The sequence below is a fragment of the Didymella exigua genome, assembly GCF_010094145.1.
Source record: "Didymella exigua CBS 183.55 unplaced genomic scaffold M421scaffold_2, whole genome shotgun sequence".
NCBI lineage: Eukaryota > Fungi > Ascomycota > Dothideomycetes > Pleosporales > Didymellaceae > Didymella > Didymella exigua.
The window spans coordinates 1,113,362-1,132,172 of NW_022984776.1; the positions used below are offsets into that span (position 1 = coordinate 1,113,362).

General features: G+C 50.6%; 6 protein-coding genes across 6 annotated transcripts; 3 read left to right on the forward strand and 3 right to left on the reverse strand.

Moving 5' to 3' along the window:
• Window positions 1-2,321: 2,321 nt before the first annotated feature.
• On the reverse strand, window positions 2,322-4,780 carry M421DRAFT_968 (endothelin-converting enzyme 1; the record flags this gene model as incomplete). Its single annotated transcript, XM_033598427.1, has 5 exons — window positions 2,322-2,958; window positions 3,034-3,449; window positions 3,498-4,256; window positions 4,309-4,568; window positions 4,621-4,780. The coding sequence occupies 5 exons, from the start codon at window positions 4,778-4,780 to the stop codon at window positions 2,322-2,324; spliced, it is 2,232 nt and encodes a 743-aa protein (XP_033453825.1).
• A 285-nt stretch (window positions 4,781-5,065) lies between these two features.
• M421DRAFT_415917 (uncharacterized protein) lies at window positions 5,066-6,107 on the reverse strand. The gene is made up of 2 exons (XM_033590880.1): window positions 5,886-6,107; window positions 5,066-5,833 (listed from the first exon to the last, which is right to left on the reverse strand). Exons 1-2 carry the CDS (start codon window positions 6,055-6,057, stop codon window positions 5,184-5,186), a joined length of 822 nt encoding a protein of 273 aa, XP_033453826.1. The 5' UTR covers window positions 6,058-6,107; the 3' UTR covers window positions 5,066-5,183.
• Window positions 6,108-6,921: 814 nt separating this feature from the next.
• On the reverse strand, window positions 6,922-8,323 carry M421DRAFT_97692 (NAD(P)-binding protein; the record flags this gene model as incomplete). Its single annotated transcript, XM_033598527.1, has 5 exons — window positions 6,922-6,967; window positions 7,580-7,653; window positions 7,718-7,860; window positions 7,924-8,155; window positions 8,186-8,323. The coding sequence occupies 5 exons, from the start codon at window positions 8,321-8,323 to the stop codon at window positions 6,922-6,924; spliced, it is 633 nt and encodes a 210-aa protein (XP_033453827.1).
• Window positions 8,324-8,510: 187 nt separating this feature from the next.
• Window positions 8,511-10,173, forward strand: M421DRAFT_415920 (alpha/beta-hydrolase). Its single transcript, XM_033590881.1, has one exon. It carries the CDS (start codon window positions 8,738-8,740, stop codon window positions 9,809-9,811), a length of 1,074 nt encoding a protein of 357 aa, XP_033453828.1. The 5' UTR covers window positions 8,511-8,737; the 3' UTR covers window positions 9,812-10,173.
• A 2,309-nt stretch (window positions 10,174-12,482) lies between these two features.
• M421DRAFT_395659 (uncharacterized protein) lies at window positions 12,483-15,169 on the forward strand (the record flags this gene model as incomplete). Its single annotated transcript, XM_033590093.1, has 4 exons — window positions 12,483-13,074; window positions 13,328-13,406; window positions 14,092-14,788; window positions 14,822-15,169. The coding sequence occupies exons 1-4, from the start codon at window positions 12,762-12,764 to the stop codon at window positions 15,167-15,169; spliced, it is 1,437 nt and encodes a 478-aa protein (XP_033453829.1). The 5' UTR covers window positions 12,483-12,761.
• A 277-nt stretch (window positions 15,170-15,446) lies between these two features.
• On the forward strand, window positions 15,447-17,706 carry M421DRAFT_88763 (uncharacterized protein; the record flags this gene model as incomplete). Its single annotated transcript, XM_033597695.1, has 2 exons — window positions 15,447-17,422; window positions 17,475-17,706. 2 exons carry the CDS (start codon window positions 15,447-15,449, stop codon window positions 17,704-17,706), a joined length of 2,208 nt encoding a protein of 735 aa, XP_033453830.1.
• Window positions 17,707-18,811: the final 1,105 nt, after the last annotated feature.

An 18,811-nucleotide genomic window follows, 5' to 3' on the forward strand; every position in this document is an offset into this window, starting at 1 on the left:
ACCTTAAAGGCCTTTTAGCAGTTAACCTTTATAAATATATTAAGGAACATATCCCTAAAGGCTAGTAGGAAGCCTTCCTTATTAATATAGAAGATACGTTAGCGTGCTAAGTCTTAAATATATTAGGAGTACTTACACTTTAATAGCAAGAAATAGACTACGTTAAGTAGCTAGAGGATATACAATAAGTAAGGTAGTATATAGAGAGTAAGGATTTAGTTCCCTAGGTAATAGTCCTTAAACTCCTAGTTAAGATAGCTCTTATAGCTATCTAAGATAAGCAGCCTGTACACTCCTACCTAACGCGTCTTTGTATGCATGTTAAAGTGCTTTAACTACTTAAGGCTAAGCATATTGTTTGTCTAACTATTCTTAGAGACTAAGAGCTTCTAATTGTAGGGTATATCTGTCTCCTTATACTAGGCAGAGATGTGGACGCGTCCTTTGTAGATAATGAAAGGTGGGGTTGCATACCCAGCAGCGCAGATGCTCTGGATAATGGTAACCCACTCGCGATCACCTGGCTGAACAAGCTCTGGCCAAGCACGTCTCTCTAAGCCTGTTACAACCTTTAAAGACAAAGCAACGCCTATCTAGAACCTAGTTTTATTAAAGTTGTGTATGTTGTTGTTGCAAACACTATACTTAACTTAAGTATCCTCTACTAGCTTAAACTACACGCTAATTATCTTAGGATCTTCCTGTAGTATCCTCTGTCTATCCTTGGCTTAATTAAAGGCTATTTTAAGCTTGTCTAAACACGTCACAAGCCTGCTAGCCTATAGTTTGCTAATAGGCTCTTCACCACGCACACTAAGTATCTTATTAGCTATATCTGCCACCTCACATAGCTAGGGCGCAAATCCTCGCGAATTAAGGTTAAGTATATACTAGATAATTATCTGCTCCTCTAGTATAGTAAGTTTCTAGCAATTAGCGCGTATGTCTAGTTAAAACGTAATATTGCAAAGGCGATTAGAGACCTGCTAATAAGGTACATTCAACGCTCTAGCAGCGCTGCAGATACTGTGAAATTGGCCAGCATAGAAGGCCTAGATAGCAAGGATAACTCTACCTTCTCTAGTAGTATTCTGAAGTTGTTGTTGTTAAGGCATATTGTGTTAGGGTAAAAGGTGGTCGTGCTAAGAGAAAGTGGCCAGTTTGGTGATATGGCCGGCTCGGTGATAATCTACGTTAGTTGTTAGGTGTGTTAAGTATAATAGTAACACGCGTCACTGTAGGATTAGACTTAGCAGCTATTATAGAGGCTGTAGTTGTGTATAAATAGATCTAGGCAGAGATCTAGGCAATGTGCGTTGTGGGTGGATGCGGTAACAGGTGCGCTGTAGTAGACGTGGTATAGCAACATGCAACTTAAGTAGAGTGACAATTGCAGTAGCAGGTAAGAATAATCCTAGGTTGCAGCTAGGCTTATAACTGTTGCAGTGAGTGTAAGCAGTGCGCAAGGAATTAAGGATTAAACTAAGGTTGTATTGTGTGAAGCTACAAACAGTATATCTACATAGGTGGCTGTAAACAGCGCTAGTGCAAAACAGGGAGTCGCCTCTCACCAAAGGTGAGGCGCGGGTTGCCTATGAGGCAAGAGACACGCAAACCGTGACAGGATGCGTAGGTCAACGCTGCGTAAACACAAGGCAGAGAATTAACCCTTCTATAGACAAGATAACATCTGCATCGACGAGCTTATGGCCCATCTGTATCGCAACAAGCCCGTTACGCCATTACTGGTCACCAAAATTGCGAATCACGCTCAGGCCCTCAAGAGAATGTGGGTAGCGAGCGTAGCATCCAATTCTACGAGCCGCACCCTGAAAGTGACATTCTATATATCATGGCGAGGGTCGCGTGTATGGATGGCATGGGGGCGTCTCATCTGAGCCGTCCAACTATCTCCGCGCCGTCAAGTGGAACGACTTCGAATGCGCGATGGTGAGCGCAGGCTTCGGCGCTCAGAGGCTGCATGGCTCGGCATGGCAATTCGCGCCGGTCAACGACAAGCTCGGTCTTGAGCGTGGTATACAGTTCCATGAACCGCATCCGGAAAATGAGATCCATTTTACTGAGGTGAGGAGGTTTGGCAGACGTCTCCAGCGAGCGTATGGTTGGGATGGGAGCGTGTTCCGATTAGCCTAGTGTAGTCTCGATGTTCTCTCTGCTCTTGTCAGTTGGATCTCAGATGTGGTCTATGAAATTAGCTTCGCATGTTGGAAGCCAAGACCTCCATTTTTGTTAATGATACAAACTAAAAGTGATGCCGCACCTGGGCAATGAAACTTGTGCAGAAAGGACGGCAATCACCCTCACCAAAGCTGGCAAGTGGGCTTCTTATCTTTGCACTTGAAGCTCTCCTTAAACTCACGACTGTTTGCCATAGTACCTAAGATGCGTGCCCACTTAGGTGCATGAGGATCGGTGTAGATCCTATTAATTGCGTTTTCCTTGCGCGACTTGCCGCACCACCAGTTCGAGTATGTCACAAAAAAGAGCTGATCCTGAGTGAAATGCTCGAGACCTGGTAGATCCTGGTTAGGCTTCTTGTGGGAGCGGCGCTTCCAAGCCTGGTAAGAGGCAGATAGACCACCAGCATCAGCAATGTTCTCGCCCAGAGTAAGACGACCATTGACGTGGAGTGGCTTGTTGTCGTTGCCAGGCACGGAGAACTTTGCGTACTGGTCGACGAAGCACGTGGCACGCTCACGGAAAGCATCTACCGTGGAATTGGACCACCAGTCGGTGTAGTTGCCGTTTTGATCATAGTGGCGGCCAGTAGAGTCGAAGGCGTGGCTGAGTTCATGGCCGGCTACGGAACCAAATGCGCCGTAGGACATATATGCCGGAACGTTGACATCAAACACAGGAAATTGCATAATTCCAGCGGGGAACACGATCTCGTTTCCTGGTGGGTTGTAGTATGCGTTGACAGTGCTGGCATACATGCTGTTTTCAGTCGTCAGTAGATGTAGTGGTACAGCGGAAGCTGTCATGGTACAGGAAAAGGTGCGTCAGACTTACCCCCACTGTTCGCGATCAACAGGTTTCCCTAGTGCAGACCACTCGTCATCAATGGAAAAGCTGCGCACCGAGAGCGCGTTCTGGAAGAAGGTCGCAGATGAGACATTGACGGAGTCGTAGTACTTCTCAAGACTTGGTGGGTCCATGATGTTGGGGCTCTTGGTGGGGTAACCGATCTTCTGGATGATGTTGTGGACCTTGTTGGTGGCGAGTTTGGTAGTATCTTTGTCCATCCACTTCGTTGCTTGAAGCTTTTTCGCGAATTCGGTCTTGATGTCAGTAATGATAGTGTCACCGAACTTCTTGGCTTCAGCGGAAAAGGCCTTCTCGATGAAGAACCTGCTCAAGATCCAACCCAAACCATCTTCAACCTGGCCAACACACTTCCGCCATTGCTCAGGTGTGGAGTCAGGGTCCTGAAGTTGTCAGCATGTACTAAGGGAAGCGACTGGAATGCTACTGACCCTCCCTGCAAGCTCATTGAGAAATCGTCTGTATGGCTTGACTTCCTCCGCATCAACATATCCTGAGAAAGATTGAACAGCCTTCCATACAAAGTAGTTCATGACGATCTCGCTATCGGTTTCGTTCAGGATAGAGGATAGCTTACTCTGGTAGCCCGGAGCCATGACGATGACGCGTTCAATGCCAACGTCCTTTGGTGCGAGCTCGTGGAGAAGGCCCTTCAAATCGATCTCTGGTGCCAACTGGTTGGCATTGTCGAGGCTCATCGGGTTGTAGTACTTTGTCACGTCCTCGCGTTCCTCGGTGCTGGGCGAAGCAGCTGCCAGCTTCTTCTCGAAGTCGATGATCTTGGAGAAGGACTCTTCCTTTGCATCAGGGTAGAGAGCTTTGAGCACCTGAACAGTGACGCCGCGGTACTTCTCAACCAGCTTGTCGTCTTCGTAGCGCTCCTTACTTGGCAGACCAAATGAGTAGGGCGCAGCAACAGACACTACGACGGTATCTGGATCACGGTCATCAGCACCAGTTCCAGTTGCGATCAATCCGGTGACTCCGTATCTTGCCAAGAGAGAAGCAGCATCGCCTTGGGGGTATGCCTGCTTGATTTCGGTCAAGACTTTGAGAAGGGGCTCAGCGCCGAGGCTCTTGATCTTGTCCTCATCAAGGCAGGCATCATACACAGACTTCATTTTATCAAAGTTCTGCTCATCTGCAGACTTCTGTGTGGTCTTCAGCTGCATTGGTGAAAAGTAAGAGTGCTAGTCAAACCTTGTTAGTCAAGTCTCCTCCAGTCAGTTCAAAAACGCATACCTGTGAATCCTTCGGATATGGCGCCTCCAGGATGTGGCGAAGAAGCAGCTCCGAGTTCTCGCTCATGATAGTCCCGGTGAAAGCGTCACCCTGATCTGGGCGCAGATCGTGGCGGTCTCGCCATCCACCACACACAAGCTCCTCAAAATCGGTACAGGCGTCGAGCTCTTTGTAGTTAGGTGACAGGTTGTAAAGAATCTCTGAGGCTGCATGGACACATGCTGGTGTCAGGCACAGTTTGCTTTTAGACCGTGCTGTGACTGAGCAGTTTGATCAGCCTTGTAACTTCGTCATTCTCGTGGATGAAACTACCTTCGGGAACACCATAGTACAATACTCCGGCAGCAGCCGTAGCACCGATGACCTTCAATGCTGTCTTCTTTGATGAGCAGCGTTTCAGGCGCGGAGGCAGTTCCGCCCTTGCGTGAGACGCGTCAAAGCGCGGTATGAGCGGAGTCTTCTCGTTCGACATAGTGCTTGAAAGTTCGAGAAATGGTCAATTTGATGAAGTATGATTGTGTCAGCCAGCTGAGCATTGAGTTGTGATGGAAGATGATAGGTGAGCAGAGGCGCAGATGGGGGAGGTGGTAGTGACGACGCTAGGCTGCAGCAAGTGCGGAGATCGGGGGTGCATGGCGCGAAATGCAAGGGGCTGGTGCGGCAGCTGCCGCCCGGCACGCACAACCAGATGACCTACCGTCCTACACTCTTCTCCGTTATTGCTGGAGTTACCACTCACCTCCTGACCGGTCCCAAACTTTAACAGTCGGAGTCAGCAATTCGAGATGACGTCACTACCTCGTTTGGTCAATAGAACGTCAAATTCGAGTAAGTGTATTTATCTCTCGTGTCTGCAATGGGTGTCACACATCTTCCTACTCCATCACAGCTTTCTTCTGTTTCCAAAAGAACCATGCCATAGTCATAGCGACTTTGATGCCGACTGCGATCCATAAGCCGCCCTTGAACCCCACAACAGACTTTGTCAGGTAAGCGCCAGATATGGCGCCGCACAGGAGGAGTACTGCCCCAAGAAAACGGCGATTCCTGTCTGCGTTTTGACCTAGCGGCGCTGTGAAAAGCTGTGCATCGCTCATCAAGTCGCAGTACAAGCTCGTCAGGACCACGGTTGGCATTGCGTTATACTTCAGGGCTCTGCTGGCTACGATCTGACCAGCACTCTGGAAAGCCAGGATGCTGATGGCTGCGAAATCCGATCTGGGAAAAGTACTCGACATGGTGAAAGTAAGGAACCTGGAGTCATTTCGTTGAATCACCACAGGCGGCTCGTTCGGGATGACCGGAATTGTAGCAAGGATGGCTACGATGGCGATCAGAATCGCCTGAAGGGCGAAAGATGAGATCAGAACCCATCGTTTCTGAGGACCGAAGATTCGATGAATGGCCGAGAAGAACAATGCGCCCAGCGCAAAGCACACAATGGCTGCCAAAGACTTTGCCCAAGAGTATGGAGGTGCTGAGTCAGGTTGTCCGTTGACACCTAGACCGACGAAGATGGTGTTGCCTGTGTGGAGTTAGTACTGCGTATTTCCGAGCTGGCGTTGTTGTACACAGACCTGTTTGCATGCTGACGAAGCAAGCGTACATGTTGAAGGCCATGCTGTCGATAAGACCCGAGCAGAAGAAGCAACCCAAGAGGATCAAATCCGCCCATTTCGCATCGATCTCAGCATCAAGTCGCTGTCGAATTTGCGACCTCGCCTCTGGCTTCTCCAGATCGTCTCTCATGACTTCGTGATCTGTGATTATGGTATTGAGGTTCACAGCGCTCGTATCGCTACGAAGATGGATACTCACCATACCTTTGTACTACGTCCATTATGATCCACATCAGCCACGACTCAGAAAATTTTCAGCCACTATCAGACAAAAAGCACCGTGCTCTTAGCGCTCCTACCAGAGCGCGCCCCTCGCGTAGATTAAAGCGATGTCGCGATGTGCACTAATTGGTGCGTCATGCGCCACAGGGCCGCCGCACACCCGCAGGTATCGCCGATCGGTCAGCCGTTGTAGATCGTCCTGTCGACGTCAAAGCCTGGCCAACACGACAGGACTATGAAGAAGAGAACTATTACGAGGAGTATGAGAAGGACTACTAAGATGAGGACCACTAAAAGGAGAGGGGGGACAGCTGAGATTCCCGGTATGATTGATTCACGATTGTCGAATGCAACGGAGTGTTGCGCATCGACATCACGTCTCTTCATGCCGTCCTGTGGTATTTGCGTTGCCTTCCCTGGTCACTTCCTCCTTTATTCGGGACGCAGACGAAATGGCAGTCCCACAGCCACCGCTCCGCGTACCGCCACATCCGCTAGTTAGACCACACGTGTGGCTACGGCAGAGCAGAGACACAACGACTCGGGAGATGCGCCCGCAACACGCGCTATCGCAACAATAAGTTTCATATAGAATAGTATGGCGAAGGGAGCTAATTACTGGGCAGTATGACGAGGCATGTTTTGCATTACCAATACCATACCATATCTGTGGTTAAAGAAGTCATCTTACACATCCCGACTATATTCCACACCCTCGAGAGTATGGCAGAAGCAAGCTTTCTTTCGAACGCCTGGACTCGTCCGCTTACAATCAGATATCAATGGCGCAGTCGCCTAACAATGACGATGTTTTGAGCCTCGCCAAGTCATTGTGCAGAGCAAATCAACCGCTGTCGCAGTTGAATATACTGCAACCTGGCCCCAAGGGATCGGAGGGAAGGCCAAAGTTCACCGAGAGGAGACAGATAACCTGACGCAACAAACTGCAGCACTCGGATGAGGCATTCGTTGCACTGGTCGCACGTACGTTATTGCGATGCTCGCTGGACATCACCAGCATACTGCCCATACGCTTGATAAGGGCCGACCAGCAAGTATCGAGTTGCAGTGGCCCCACTTTGGCTCCACTACACAGGACTTACTCTACATCAATGCTGGTGCAGACCGAGCGCGATGCAAACGCATTTCCGCTCTTATGCTGCAGTCAGATACGCGCGCCATACACCACACTGGCTGTCACGCCTGCGACAACTACTGTAATGGAGACAGCGTATCTGAAGTACGCTGCGTGCTCCATACATTCCGCCAGCGCTACGTGAACTGCATGATCGCCGGAAAGGAATGCAGTTTAGCTTAGCGATGAGTGGAACACAACGATGCTGGTCGAGGATTTCTAGCTCTTGTAGTCCATACATGTCTGAGGTTTCACGGTGTTGGTCGAGGAGTTTCTGGTTATTGCAGTTCATGGCGTTGATTTGCGATTGACGGATGTAAATCTTCGTCGTCTCATACCACCCGCATACATCATCGGCGTGTAAAGCATCTGCGAAGCAGTCAGTAGGTTTGAAGGAATGACGGCAGATGTGTGAACGTATACCCGGGCAAACGCAGTCGATACGAATGCCATCTGGTGCATGATGCGCAGCCATCGCTCTTGTCATGTGTACAACAGCACCTTCACTCATCGGGTAGAGCAGATACGGAGTTCCGACTTTCAGACTAGCAACTGAGCCCATGTTGACAATTTTGCCTCAAATCTCGCCTTCATTCTTCTGCATCGCGGGTATGCAGTACCTAGCTATCTGCACCATACTACCAACATTGACCTCGAGACCTTTCGCCCAGGCGTTCTTATCAACTTCGACAGCGTTACCGGCTGCACCCCCAATGCCAACATTATTCACCAGAATGTCGAGTCTTCCAAACTCTTTCAGCGATGCCTGAACAGCAGCTTCGCAATCGGCAGCTACAGTGAAGTCAGACTTGAGAGGTAATGCTTTCGCCCTTTGCGATCTTGCAGTCGACATCTCCGCTGTTTTCTGGGCCTATTTAAGGTTCAAATCTAGGCATAGAACGTTGCAACCCTCTTCAGCAAGCATGACCGAGATGGTACGCCTGGTCCCAATCCCTTCTCCTGCACAGCCTGCACCCGTGACAATGGCCATTTTGCCCTCGAGTCCGCGCGATGGTGGATGTAGCGGAATCTGTGACATGTTCTCTGCTCGAATTTTCTAACGGAAGACTGTCGTCGGTTAATATGATTATGGCAGTTGCAATTGACGGTTATCCTGATCAGGAGAGCCGATCTGCGCTACTGCTCCGCACCGCTTGTCCACATTTGCTTTTAATGGCCGACTGTAGAAGTACTTCGTAGCTCAGCTGCAAGTCATTCGGGATCGATGCAAGTGCAGATCATCCGCTCCTCGGCGAGCTGCTGACATCGCGCCTCGGTTGATGCGCGGGGCAGACGCTAATTGAGGGGCAACGTCGGTCACAGTGAATGGCGAGATGCGTTCATCAAGCTTCACATCTACACATGCACTCACACTTAGCAATCCATCCTAAACCCCTCGAAACATCGGATTCTCAGATTCTTTGCACTGCTCATCGCGAAGCATTTCGTCGCTATGTCGTTGGACTTCTCACAGTACGGTGGCCCATCTGATGAATGGCTGGCGATTGAGAAGACACTACCAGCCACGACTTTCGACACAAATATCGACCCTATAATCCTCAAGAACGCTGTCAATCAAGAGCGAGAGGAGAGAACGGCTGCTGGCATGAAGTTCCTGGCTCCGCATGTCCACACAGCTGATTACTCCATTAAAACGCGCGATGGATCATCAATCGAAGCTCGTACCTACCGCTCGGTCAAAAAAGACAAGTCCGAGAAACTCCCCGTCTTCATCTACTTTCATGGAGGCGGCTTCATCTTTGGTAGCATTGCTTCAGAGGACTTTGTCTGCGCCCAGACCGCCATCAACACAGGTGTCCTAGTCGTAAACATCAACTACCGCCACACCCCTGAGCACATCTTTCCAACTGCATGGCACGATTCGCAAGACGCATTTACTTGGGTGCACAAGAATATTGAAGAGCTCAACGGCGATCCCTCAAAAGTGCTTGTCGGTGGTGTATCTGCAGGCGGACAGCTTGCAGCGTCTCTCACGTTGGAAAAGCACCTTAGAAAGAGTGATGCCACGAAGGATTTGCCAGAGCTTGCCGGACAGGTTTTGATTATCCCTTGTCTGGCAAGCCCGTACACCTACGACGAGGTCGTTGGGAGGTATATCGTGCCGGGAAAGTCGTCATACGTCGAGAATGAGAACGCACCGATACTGCCACTGAAGACTGTCGAGTTCTTCACTGCACTATTGAAGACTCCACTTGCGGATCCGAAGGACACGAAGACCAACATCGTGAACGCATCAGATGACGAGGTTCGCGGTCTACCCCCTACCGTATTCGGTATTGCTGGGCTGGATCCTTTGCGGGACGAGGCTCTGATCTTCGCGAAGAAGCTTGCTGAGGCAAACGTGCCAACTGAAGTCAGGCTTTTCAAGGGTGTGCCGCATGGGCATAGGCGTTTTGGTAAGGCATTGAAGGCCTCTGATCACTGGGACGAGTGCATCGACGAAGGCATTCTATGGGCACTGTCAAAGCCTCAAGCAACAGGCAAGTTCGTGGTCAATGTTCCTTGAAGTTGTACCCGTAGACAGGGCAAACTAGGCCGGGGCTCAGACCGAAATGTGCAGTCTTTACTTCTGCACTCTCAATTGATCGCGTCAATCTCTTGAGACAAGGGTGGCAGCAGAGTTAGCAGCGTAAAGCATACACACGCAGTAAAACATTGCAGACACCAGTGAGCGAGTCACTCAAGATAGCCTGTTGCTTGTGCAGATGTGCAAATTTTTCGGAAGGCGTTTTTCAGTCGAGACTTCATCTCCCCAAGCCCAATTGGCTCAATCTGCTTTTCGTGCCGCAAGGCTTGACTTGATTCACCTTTCGAGATGTTTGAAGCCAGGGCTGTCTATGTAGAGCCCCACTACCATACGGAATCAACCAACAACATGCTAGACGTCTAGCTCATCCACGAGTGATGTCGCATCGCATGTTTTCGCCGTCAGTGAAATCTAAAGATGGTGATGCCAAATTGCCGCCGTCCACTGGCAGGGAGCCTCGAGCCTTCTCCACATATCTTGACATTCGTGTAGCAAGTTTCGCATCATGAGCCAGCAGAGTATATCGCCATACAACAGATTATTGAACACGAGCAAAGCTGTGCCTACAAGGTCGGCCAGCTATGCCGGCCCTCTCGAGGCAGCTCAGGGAGGCTTGCCGTAGAAAGACGAATCTCCATCGCAGCAGGATCGGCCCGCGTCTCTGAACTGGAATGGGTCTAATGGTCCTTCAATTTGCACAAATGATCTTCCATACGAAGATTGTTCCAGGTATACACCAGTCCAGGTATTGCGCTAGTAGGCAAACTTGCAAACGATATGTTCACTCCGCGTATTGAACTCACAACGGCCAAGTTTAGGTCCCCCATGATGATTGCCATAGTGGCAATCTTCATTTGTCAAATTATCTTCCTATTCCATATCTAATTGACTACAAATAAGCACACCAACGGTACGCAAATTATGCAAAGAGTTCAGCTTGCTCAACGTCGAGTATAAGGTCGGCACCTGCCAGACTACAAGCATCGATCAATAGGTCTGCAATAAAATCAGGCGCGAGCTTCTACGTGCACTCTACTCTCCTCAGTCTAGTTAGGGATACAGTGCATTCCAAACTCAGCTGGTATAACTTGCCTTCGATATCTTCGTCCCATTCAGTTTTCAGGATCAAGCTCTCAAGAGACTCGGGCAGGAGTTTAGACAGTGGTACAGGTTCCCAGAAATCGCCGTCACCCCAAAGTACGAGAGCGGCAACGTCGAGGTATGTCACAGCCTTGAAGTCGCGCAGGCTACCGAGAGCTGGCACGAACGTGTCGAGATCGACGCGCCAAGCTGATTCCGTGGTGTCGATAGTAAGGTGGGTCAGACTATGTTGGAATCTTACTAACAGCCGATAAAGTCTGGGTAGTTCGACAGGATTTCACGGGTTGAACTTGTCTGTCCATTGCCATCGGCAGCTAAACGCCTTCAACGGACTGGATCCTTTGAGGTGTATTAAGCCGTTACAGGCGTCCTGTAAAGTAAAAGAAACCTCTCCCATAGCAGAAAGTGGTCCGAACCCGGACCACATAGCCCGGGGCAAGAAGAGGCTGCGTAGGTAGTGGGCAAGAGATCCAGTCAGGTCTCTGGCTTCAGAGCACATATAACGCAGCATATACCCACTGCACTGACGACCTTCGCTCCAAGTCCAGAGCCTTTTCAACGCGCCTGGTCTCGAAAACTGCATCAGAGCCAATATTATGATGTTGCCATGCCTCCGGCAGTTTCAATCGCAACATCCTCGAGGCTATCGGTGAGCGAAAGTAGGACAACAAGAACGCTGTGGCAACTCAACGCAGATTGCCTTTGTATTCTCTCGAGCGTTGGCACCTAAATCGAAGCTGGATCGAAACCCGGTACTGATTTCCCAGCTCGAAAGGTAGCGTCTGCCGCGGAATTCGGTTCAGGGAAAATCCATGCCGCGCTTCCTATCTGTTCTAAGTACTTTTTTGCGAGGGAGCCCGGTCAGTCTTTCCAAAAAGTAGAAAAGATTGAGCTCAAGGTCGTAATACTGGAAGGTTGTAGCCTCAAAATACCGGATGTGTCGACCAATATTCGGATTTTGGAGAAGGCTCCGCAGTAACTGCGCCATGAGTTGCTCAGTCCGTATAATGCATTGGTATAGAAACGGTGTTGTAACAGCGTTGAGCTTCCGACAGCATAAGGTCAGCGCATGTAGACCACGCACAATGGCTGCATTCTTGCAGTAGCAGTGCTCCTCAGCTTCTGACTCAGCCAGAAATCCACGCTGGACCTGAAATTGCGACACGATGGCAACAAGAAGCTCATCTGGAAGCTCGCTTACGTAGCATGTACCTGTTTCAGCTCCCATCACACTTACGTGTGCGGAGACTCCAGATTCGATGCTCATCGCGAAGTTTTCGAGTTTTCCGGTTCGCGTCAACGCAAAGCTTTTCATTCAGCAGGGCTTGTGGCGACTACGCTTCTGCTGAGAGCCTTAGCTAGTCAGGCACATGTTCTGAGACGTCCTTGAGATACTTCAGAAGAGAAGTAGGGACAGCACTCTTGGTTTGGCTTAAGAATGATGGGTATGATGCTGTTACCTAAAAGCGTGGCTGAGCCTGAAGTTCGACGCGGGCAATAATTACCACCCACACCTAGCGGACCATTCCGTTTTGAAATTAGCTTGAACCCGTTCTCGAGGTTGTAATTACATCTTGAAGTGAAACACGGTTTTGCAGACAGAGCATCACTTCCGATAGCTCGTATGATGTACACAAGCATACTGACTCAGAGACCTGTCAAGTTCTCAACACCTTCACCCAGAGGGTAAGTGAAAGCAGTAATTTGTCCGTAAGTATCAGTCACCGTTTGTTACTCTTGTACGTGAACTTCCCCAGCCTGACCCCATCTCTCATCTACAACCGAAACTACAATCAACTCAACCTTGACTGCAGTTCCACCTCTCAGCATGAAAGCATTCACCATCGTTGTCTCCTTCATCAGCTTCGCCGCTGCCGTCGTCGCCGCACCATCTCCTCAAGTCCCTATCTGCACCTTCGACCCCGTGAAGGGCGAGTACATCTGCTCCAAGGATGTCGCACCACAGCTCTGCAAGTTTGACCCTGTCAAGGGCGAGTACGTGTGCCCTCCGACAGCCACCGTGGAGTCCGCCACTCTCGCCAGCGGCGATGCGACAATCGTTGACCTCGCTGTTTCGAAGTGCGGTCAAGAGGGACTCCGCAAGTGCACCCGCGAGCGTCAGGGCTCTGTCTGCGAGGACGGTGAGTGGAAGCTGATTCACCGCTGCACTTCCGGCCAGCAGTGTGACATGAAGGACGGCAACTTCTGCTGCCGTACTCGGGACCCAGGCTTCAGCTGCTAGAGCGCAGCATCTTGCTGAACACGAACAACATTTGACTTGTAAGTAATCACGGTCGCTAGAATGCTTTATGCTTCCACTAAGCACATACAGTTTCGGGGTCTTTGACGCGTTACTTTCTCCAATCCGGGTTTACTCTTGGGAAGGTTATCTAGGCTACCCACTGAAGGAAAAGGGTTACTTAGACGATTATTTGGAGCTGCAGAGGAGGTTCAGTACGTTAACGAGTGCACAGTATGTCTCTCACTCGGTCAGCGATGCCTATTTGCGACGGGCGAAAGGATAGATCAAGCGATACTTATGCATCCAATTCCCGTCACGTGCCTCGTGTAACTGATGACATGGTGCCTTGAAAACAGAAGCCCCACCTTGGTATCGCGCCTCATTGAATTCCTCTGTCGCTGCGCGATGCCTTGATGCCAGAGTGAGTGTTGTTGAGTAGACTGGTCGCATTTAGGACGCGTTCCTAGTCCTTTCCATCTTCAGACTAGGTAGTCAAAATTTGACCACGCTAGTTATAACTACCGGTTGTGGGGAGCTCAAAGTCGCGTCTTCCTAGAAACACAGCAGAATACACTCTCAGCACTTAACAGTCCCATTCTCGTAAATACCGCACATCTGGCCATCATCATTCGGTCCAGCTCGGGATGGTTTTGCTGTGCGAACTACCAGACGAAATACTTCTGGAGGTTCTACGCTACCTTGAAGCCATCCGGTCTTACGAAACCCAATCTGTGGCATTCAAGAATAAGAAGGTTGAGAAAGCAAGGCAATGCGAAAACAACATCAGGCAGCAGGCACTGCGCACACTTTGTCTGACTTCTCATCGCCTGCGGCGTCTTGCTCTGCCGGTTCTGTACTCATCGTGTATTACCTGCGCCAGCTCAAGCGGGCTGACAAGTCTGAAACTTCTGTATAGAACCCTGACAAGTTCCAACCACACTTTGGGTCAATCAAGGCATTTATCTGAGCTTCTGCACTACTTTGAGAACCGACTCGCCGACTACAAAGGCAGCAGTCTTCAAGGCGACGAGGTCTTCCAGCGGGGGCCAGTAGCGACTTACTTCCAGCTGCTTGCAGGTCTGATATTACTTGCGCCTAACGTTGAACATATCTGTCTTGTCAGCCTGGAGCATGATGATGTCTCCCTATGGACTCACTTCCTCGACATGTCTCAAGGCTTCACTATTCGCAACAGCACTTCGAAGCTTAGGCACCTTCTCGCTCAGATCCACGCTCATGGGTGGTCCACCTCTCCAGATATTTCAGTGTCTGAGCGCCTAATACAGCACTTGCGGTCTTTCCCTGTGCTCCAAGACCTCCGGATATCAGGCGCTATCACACACCGTCCTGGCACCCTACCACTGGTTTCGAGCAAGACTTTGAATCTTTGTCGACTGGACCTCATTGAGAACAGCCTTGACATAGATGACGTGGCGGATCTAGTGTTGGCATGCAAGGGTCTTCGACACTTCACTTGCAAATGGGCGTTATACAACGATGTTTACGTTGATCCATCAATACTTCAAGACGCCCTTCTGGCTCATGCGGACACGTTAGAAACATTGAGTATAGATTGGCGAGAAGTTGGATTTTCATTGCGTCGCGACGCCAACGTAAGATTGCTTGGCTCTTTGCGACCCTTGCAGGCATTGAGATCGGTGAAAATCAGCGATCTCGGATTCCTCAGCGCCGGCCGCTCGCTCTTGGACTTGCAAGGCGAGGTATTGGACCCCCCAATATCTTCTTTATTGCCCGAAAGCCTGCAGCAGATGACAATACTTACGGAAGCCAGTGAGGAGTTCTTCTATGGGCGTGTACTCGATCTCGATGAGGCTGTCTGTTTATGGCAACTGGCCAGAGATTGCAAGGCTTCTTTGCCTGCTTTCAAGACTTTGTGTGTCAGAGCAGCTTGTGAATTGCCTGTACTGACTCTCGCACACGCTTTTGAGCAAGCTGGTGTTCGACTGCACGTACAGAAAGAGACCTTGGGATGAACCCCTGCCGAAGGCGAATATCATTTTGTGTGGCCACTCACCGCTCACTCACCGAGCACAAGTCAACTTGACCTTTACTTCGGGCGTCTTCATTGCTTAAGCCGTAACCCCCGCTGCGAGACCACAAATAAAAGCACTATCACACATCGTTGCAACGCCTGCTTTCTTCTTCCACACAACACACGAGCAAGTCAACATTTGACGACATGGCTAGCTTAGGTTAGGTACTCGCCATCACTGATTCCTGCTTTCTTGCTATACACATATCGAGTCAGTCATGCCTGCAGAATCGGCGATGCAGGAGCCTGCTTCCCCACCCGTGCCAGATGTCAATAAGTCGCTCGAGTCGCCATCTCCCACGCTGCCTCCACCCAAGCCCACTATTGACAAACCACCGAGTACGCCTGCTGCCGAATTAGACTCTTCTAGCACCACTACCACCCCGGACGCGACGAAGAACACGCCAGCTATGGTCAACTCCGCGACTCTACACACCTCTCAATCGGCAACCGCTGCAAAGAATGACAGTACTCTTGCAGACATATCCGATCGACCGACGATCTTAGATTCAGACAATGCTACAGATATGGATGTCACTATCGAGCAAGGTGATGTCAATGCGACACCCGTTGAGCTACAGACTCCATTGAAAGAGGGCGAAGAGAATGATAGTTATATTAACGTCAGTTTGACGACTGCCGACAAGATCAAGGCCACCATCATTGACGAGGATTGCACACCGGAATGTACAATGACGACTTCTACTACCACTAAGGGTCTCCTAGACAGTATGCAAGAGCCGACCGTTGCGCCTGGAGCGGGTAGCTGTATGGAGATCGAAGGATGCCACGAGGCCGCTGGTGAAGCGCACAACAGCACTATCGCGGAGAAGGCGGCAATCTCTGAGGATAGTGAAGACCACTCTTTTGGTGATGAAGAAGATACTGCGGTTGAATCGCAAAGGCACGAGCCTGCCGCGGCTACACCTTCTCGAAGTGTCCTTCCTCACATGCGCCCCGCCTTCAAGGTTCCGAACGTCCAACACTCGAACGCTTTGGGAGCGAGGGCAAGTCGCTTTGATTCCCTCAAACTAAGCTATGCTAAATACTCTCAGCCACACTGTCCCGCGCCCGTATCTCGCGCACCTCGTGGCTTCTATCCACCCGCTGGTCACCTCCCCTCTCGACCTCCGCTCGATTACGATGAGCTACAACGTACCAAGGCCCAGCTGATGAAAGCCTGCAGCGACCTGGAAGTCGGGCGCAAGGTTCATGCTGAGACGCGCAAGACATTCAGAGATGAGAAACAGGCGAGCATCAGCGCAGCTATGGCCGACATGCTGAGTGATCTTCTTCAGAAGCAAGCAGATGCACTTACTGCAAAGGCGAGAATGCAAGAGAAGGAACGTGACCTGGAGTATCGTGAGCAGAAGATCATGCAATTGGAGATATACCTCGCCAGCGGGCAGAAGCAGCTCAAGTGGGAGCTCGAGCAGCAAGGCATCCGCACCATGAGCTCAATTGATGAAGCGAATTTGCGTCGCGAAGTTGAATTGAGGATGGAGCACCTGCTCTCCAACATCGGGGGTAAAATCTCCATTCAGGTCGAGCGCCTCCGCCATCAAGACGCAGCTCAGAAGGTCCGAGAGCAGCAATTTGAGAGTCTCATCCGAGATGCTCTTGAAAACGAGATCCGCGAACAAGCTGCACGAGATATGCAAGTCAAGGTCCCGGACGTCAAAGTCACACAAGGCGCGTACGAACGTGGTCTTGCTGAGGGCAAGAAGTTTGGAGCTGCCAAAAGCTCTAAGGATGAGCTCAAGCAAGAGTTCCTGAAGGGCTATGCTGATTGCTATCGTACCCTGACCGTCCTGCACAACGTGCGCAACGGCAGTATCGCGGTTGGAAGCCCGGAGGTCGCTCTCTTATTCGATCTTACGCATCCCGAAAATCCGCACAATGTCGGCCTCGATATTGGTCGCATGGAAGTACCATCTAAAAGGGTTGAAGCTGCGGTCGGAGTGGTGATCAGCCGCAGGTCGATGGAGGAAGGTACCAGGGTAGCCGCTGTTCAGGGCGAGCCCGAGGCTTCCGCAAACGTAGTCAGTCATCGCGGCCATGGTCAAGCTTTCTGCAACGAAGCAAATCCGTCCCGTTCTTCACAAGCGGTCGCCCGCCTGGAGCAGACGCCTCCGGCACCAACACAGGAAGCGCAGCAGACGCAGGATGTACAGCAGGAGCAGGCGGCTCGCAGGTAAGTATTCACACTGCTGCGCATGAGCTTCGCTAATCTTCGATTACGGTAGCTGTGTATCTCCCCGCCCCACCTTCGCTGGCGAGCTGCGCGGCTCATCGTCAAGCGGTGCAACATCCCACGGTACCTCCGCGAGCAGGTCGAACCCACGGGCTAACTCAAACGCTTCCAGGGCAGTCACGGTAGGCTGCATAGATGAAGGCGTCTATGCTGGTCGTCGGACCATTCGCTGCGAGGAGGATTCTGAAGATGAGGCTCCGGCTCCTAACCTTATCGATCTGTAGTAGATCGGCACATAGGTGTTGGCTGCTGTGAGCCCGAAAAGCAAAATGCGTCAAACCGTGGAAAAGTAGAGATGAACGACATTTGTCGGAGACGGGAGTAATGCTTGAATAGCATAACAGGCCATGCGTCACAGACTGGCGAATAGTGATCTAGCATTATCTTATAATGCATCTAATATGGGGTTGGCTTTTCTTTGCAGTGGCATTCATTTCCAGGACTGACTCGAGCATCTTCAAATATATCCCCTTGGGAATTTACTTGTGGAAAGAAGCATAAACCTCCCAGCCTCATAACATAGCATCTCGCCTGATTCATCCTAGCCTTGTTTGGCTCCATCGAGATCTTGGAACTTGCGACGACGGCTGCCAACTCCATGTCCTATGAACCTCATCCTTTGCTCTTCAATACTTTCGAATGCTCATCGCCACGTGCGTGTGCCCACAAGATGGGAAGCTTGCAGGACGCGGCAACGCGTCGTGTGTCGCCTGACGCATAGGCAAGCTCGTTCCGTTCTCGCGGGCTTGGAATGATCGCGATTCGATGCCTCGTCAACACACACAGACGACCCGTCTGAAAGGCTTCCTTCTGTTCAAGCAATATACAATCAAAACGTCTGATTCGGTCCAGCTTTTCTGCGTTACTGCCCAAGCAGTTTGCTGTGCCCAATGTCAGAGAAGGCTGACAGAGCTGCACCAATCGTTTCCGCCTCGATTTCTTAGTCTGGAGTCCTCCACCTCACAACGGCCGTCATTCGAACGCAACGGATCTTCTGTGCCTGAGGTTATCCGGATAATGCAATTCAGACGAATCGCTCATGGAGATGAGCAGACACCAGCGCGACTCGTCCCCCTACCGGCGTCTGCATTGGGTTACAGCGGCAGCACTTCGCCAGAAGTGGACTCCGCTTTCTTTACGCATTCAAATGTATGGGTGCCTGCTCAGTTCGATGTCCCCCATGTTTTCAAAACAACGCATATCAGAGCTAAGACCTCCATGTTCCGCAGCCCTTCATCGCGTGTTCCCTTCTGCGCGCTCGTGACTGCAGCTTCACGATTTGCCAACAGAGCCGACTGGTTACTTCAGACCACCTGGTCATGTTACTCA

Coding starts and splice junctions, on each gene's coding strand:
- M421DRAFT_415920 (XM_033590881.1), top strand. CDS start 8,738: ATGTCGTTGGACTTCTCACAGTACGGTGGCCCATCTGATGAATGGCTG.
- M421DRAFT_415917 (XM_033590880.1), bottom strand. CDS start 6,057: ATGAGAGACGATCTGGAGAAGCCAGAGGCGAGGTCGCAAATTCGACAG. Junction 5,834..5,885: donor CTTCGTCAGCATGCAAACAG/GTCTGTGTACAA, acceptor AACTCCACACAG/GCAACACCATCTTCGTCGGT.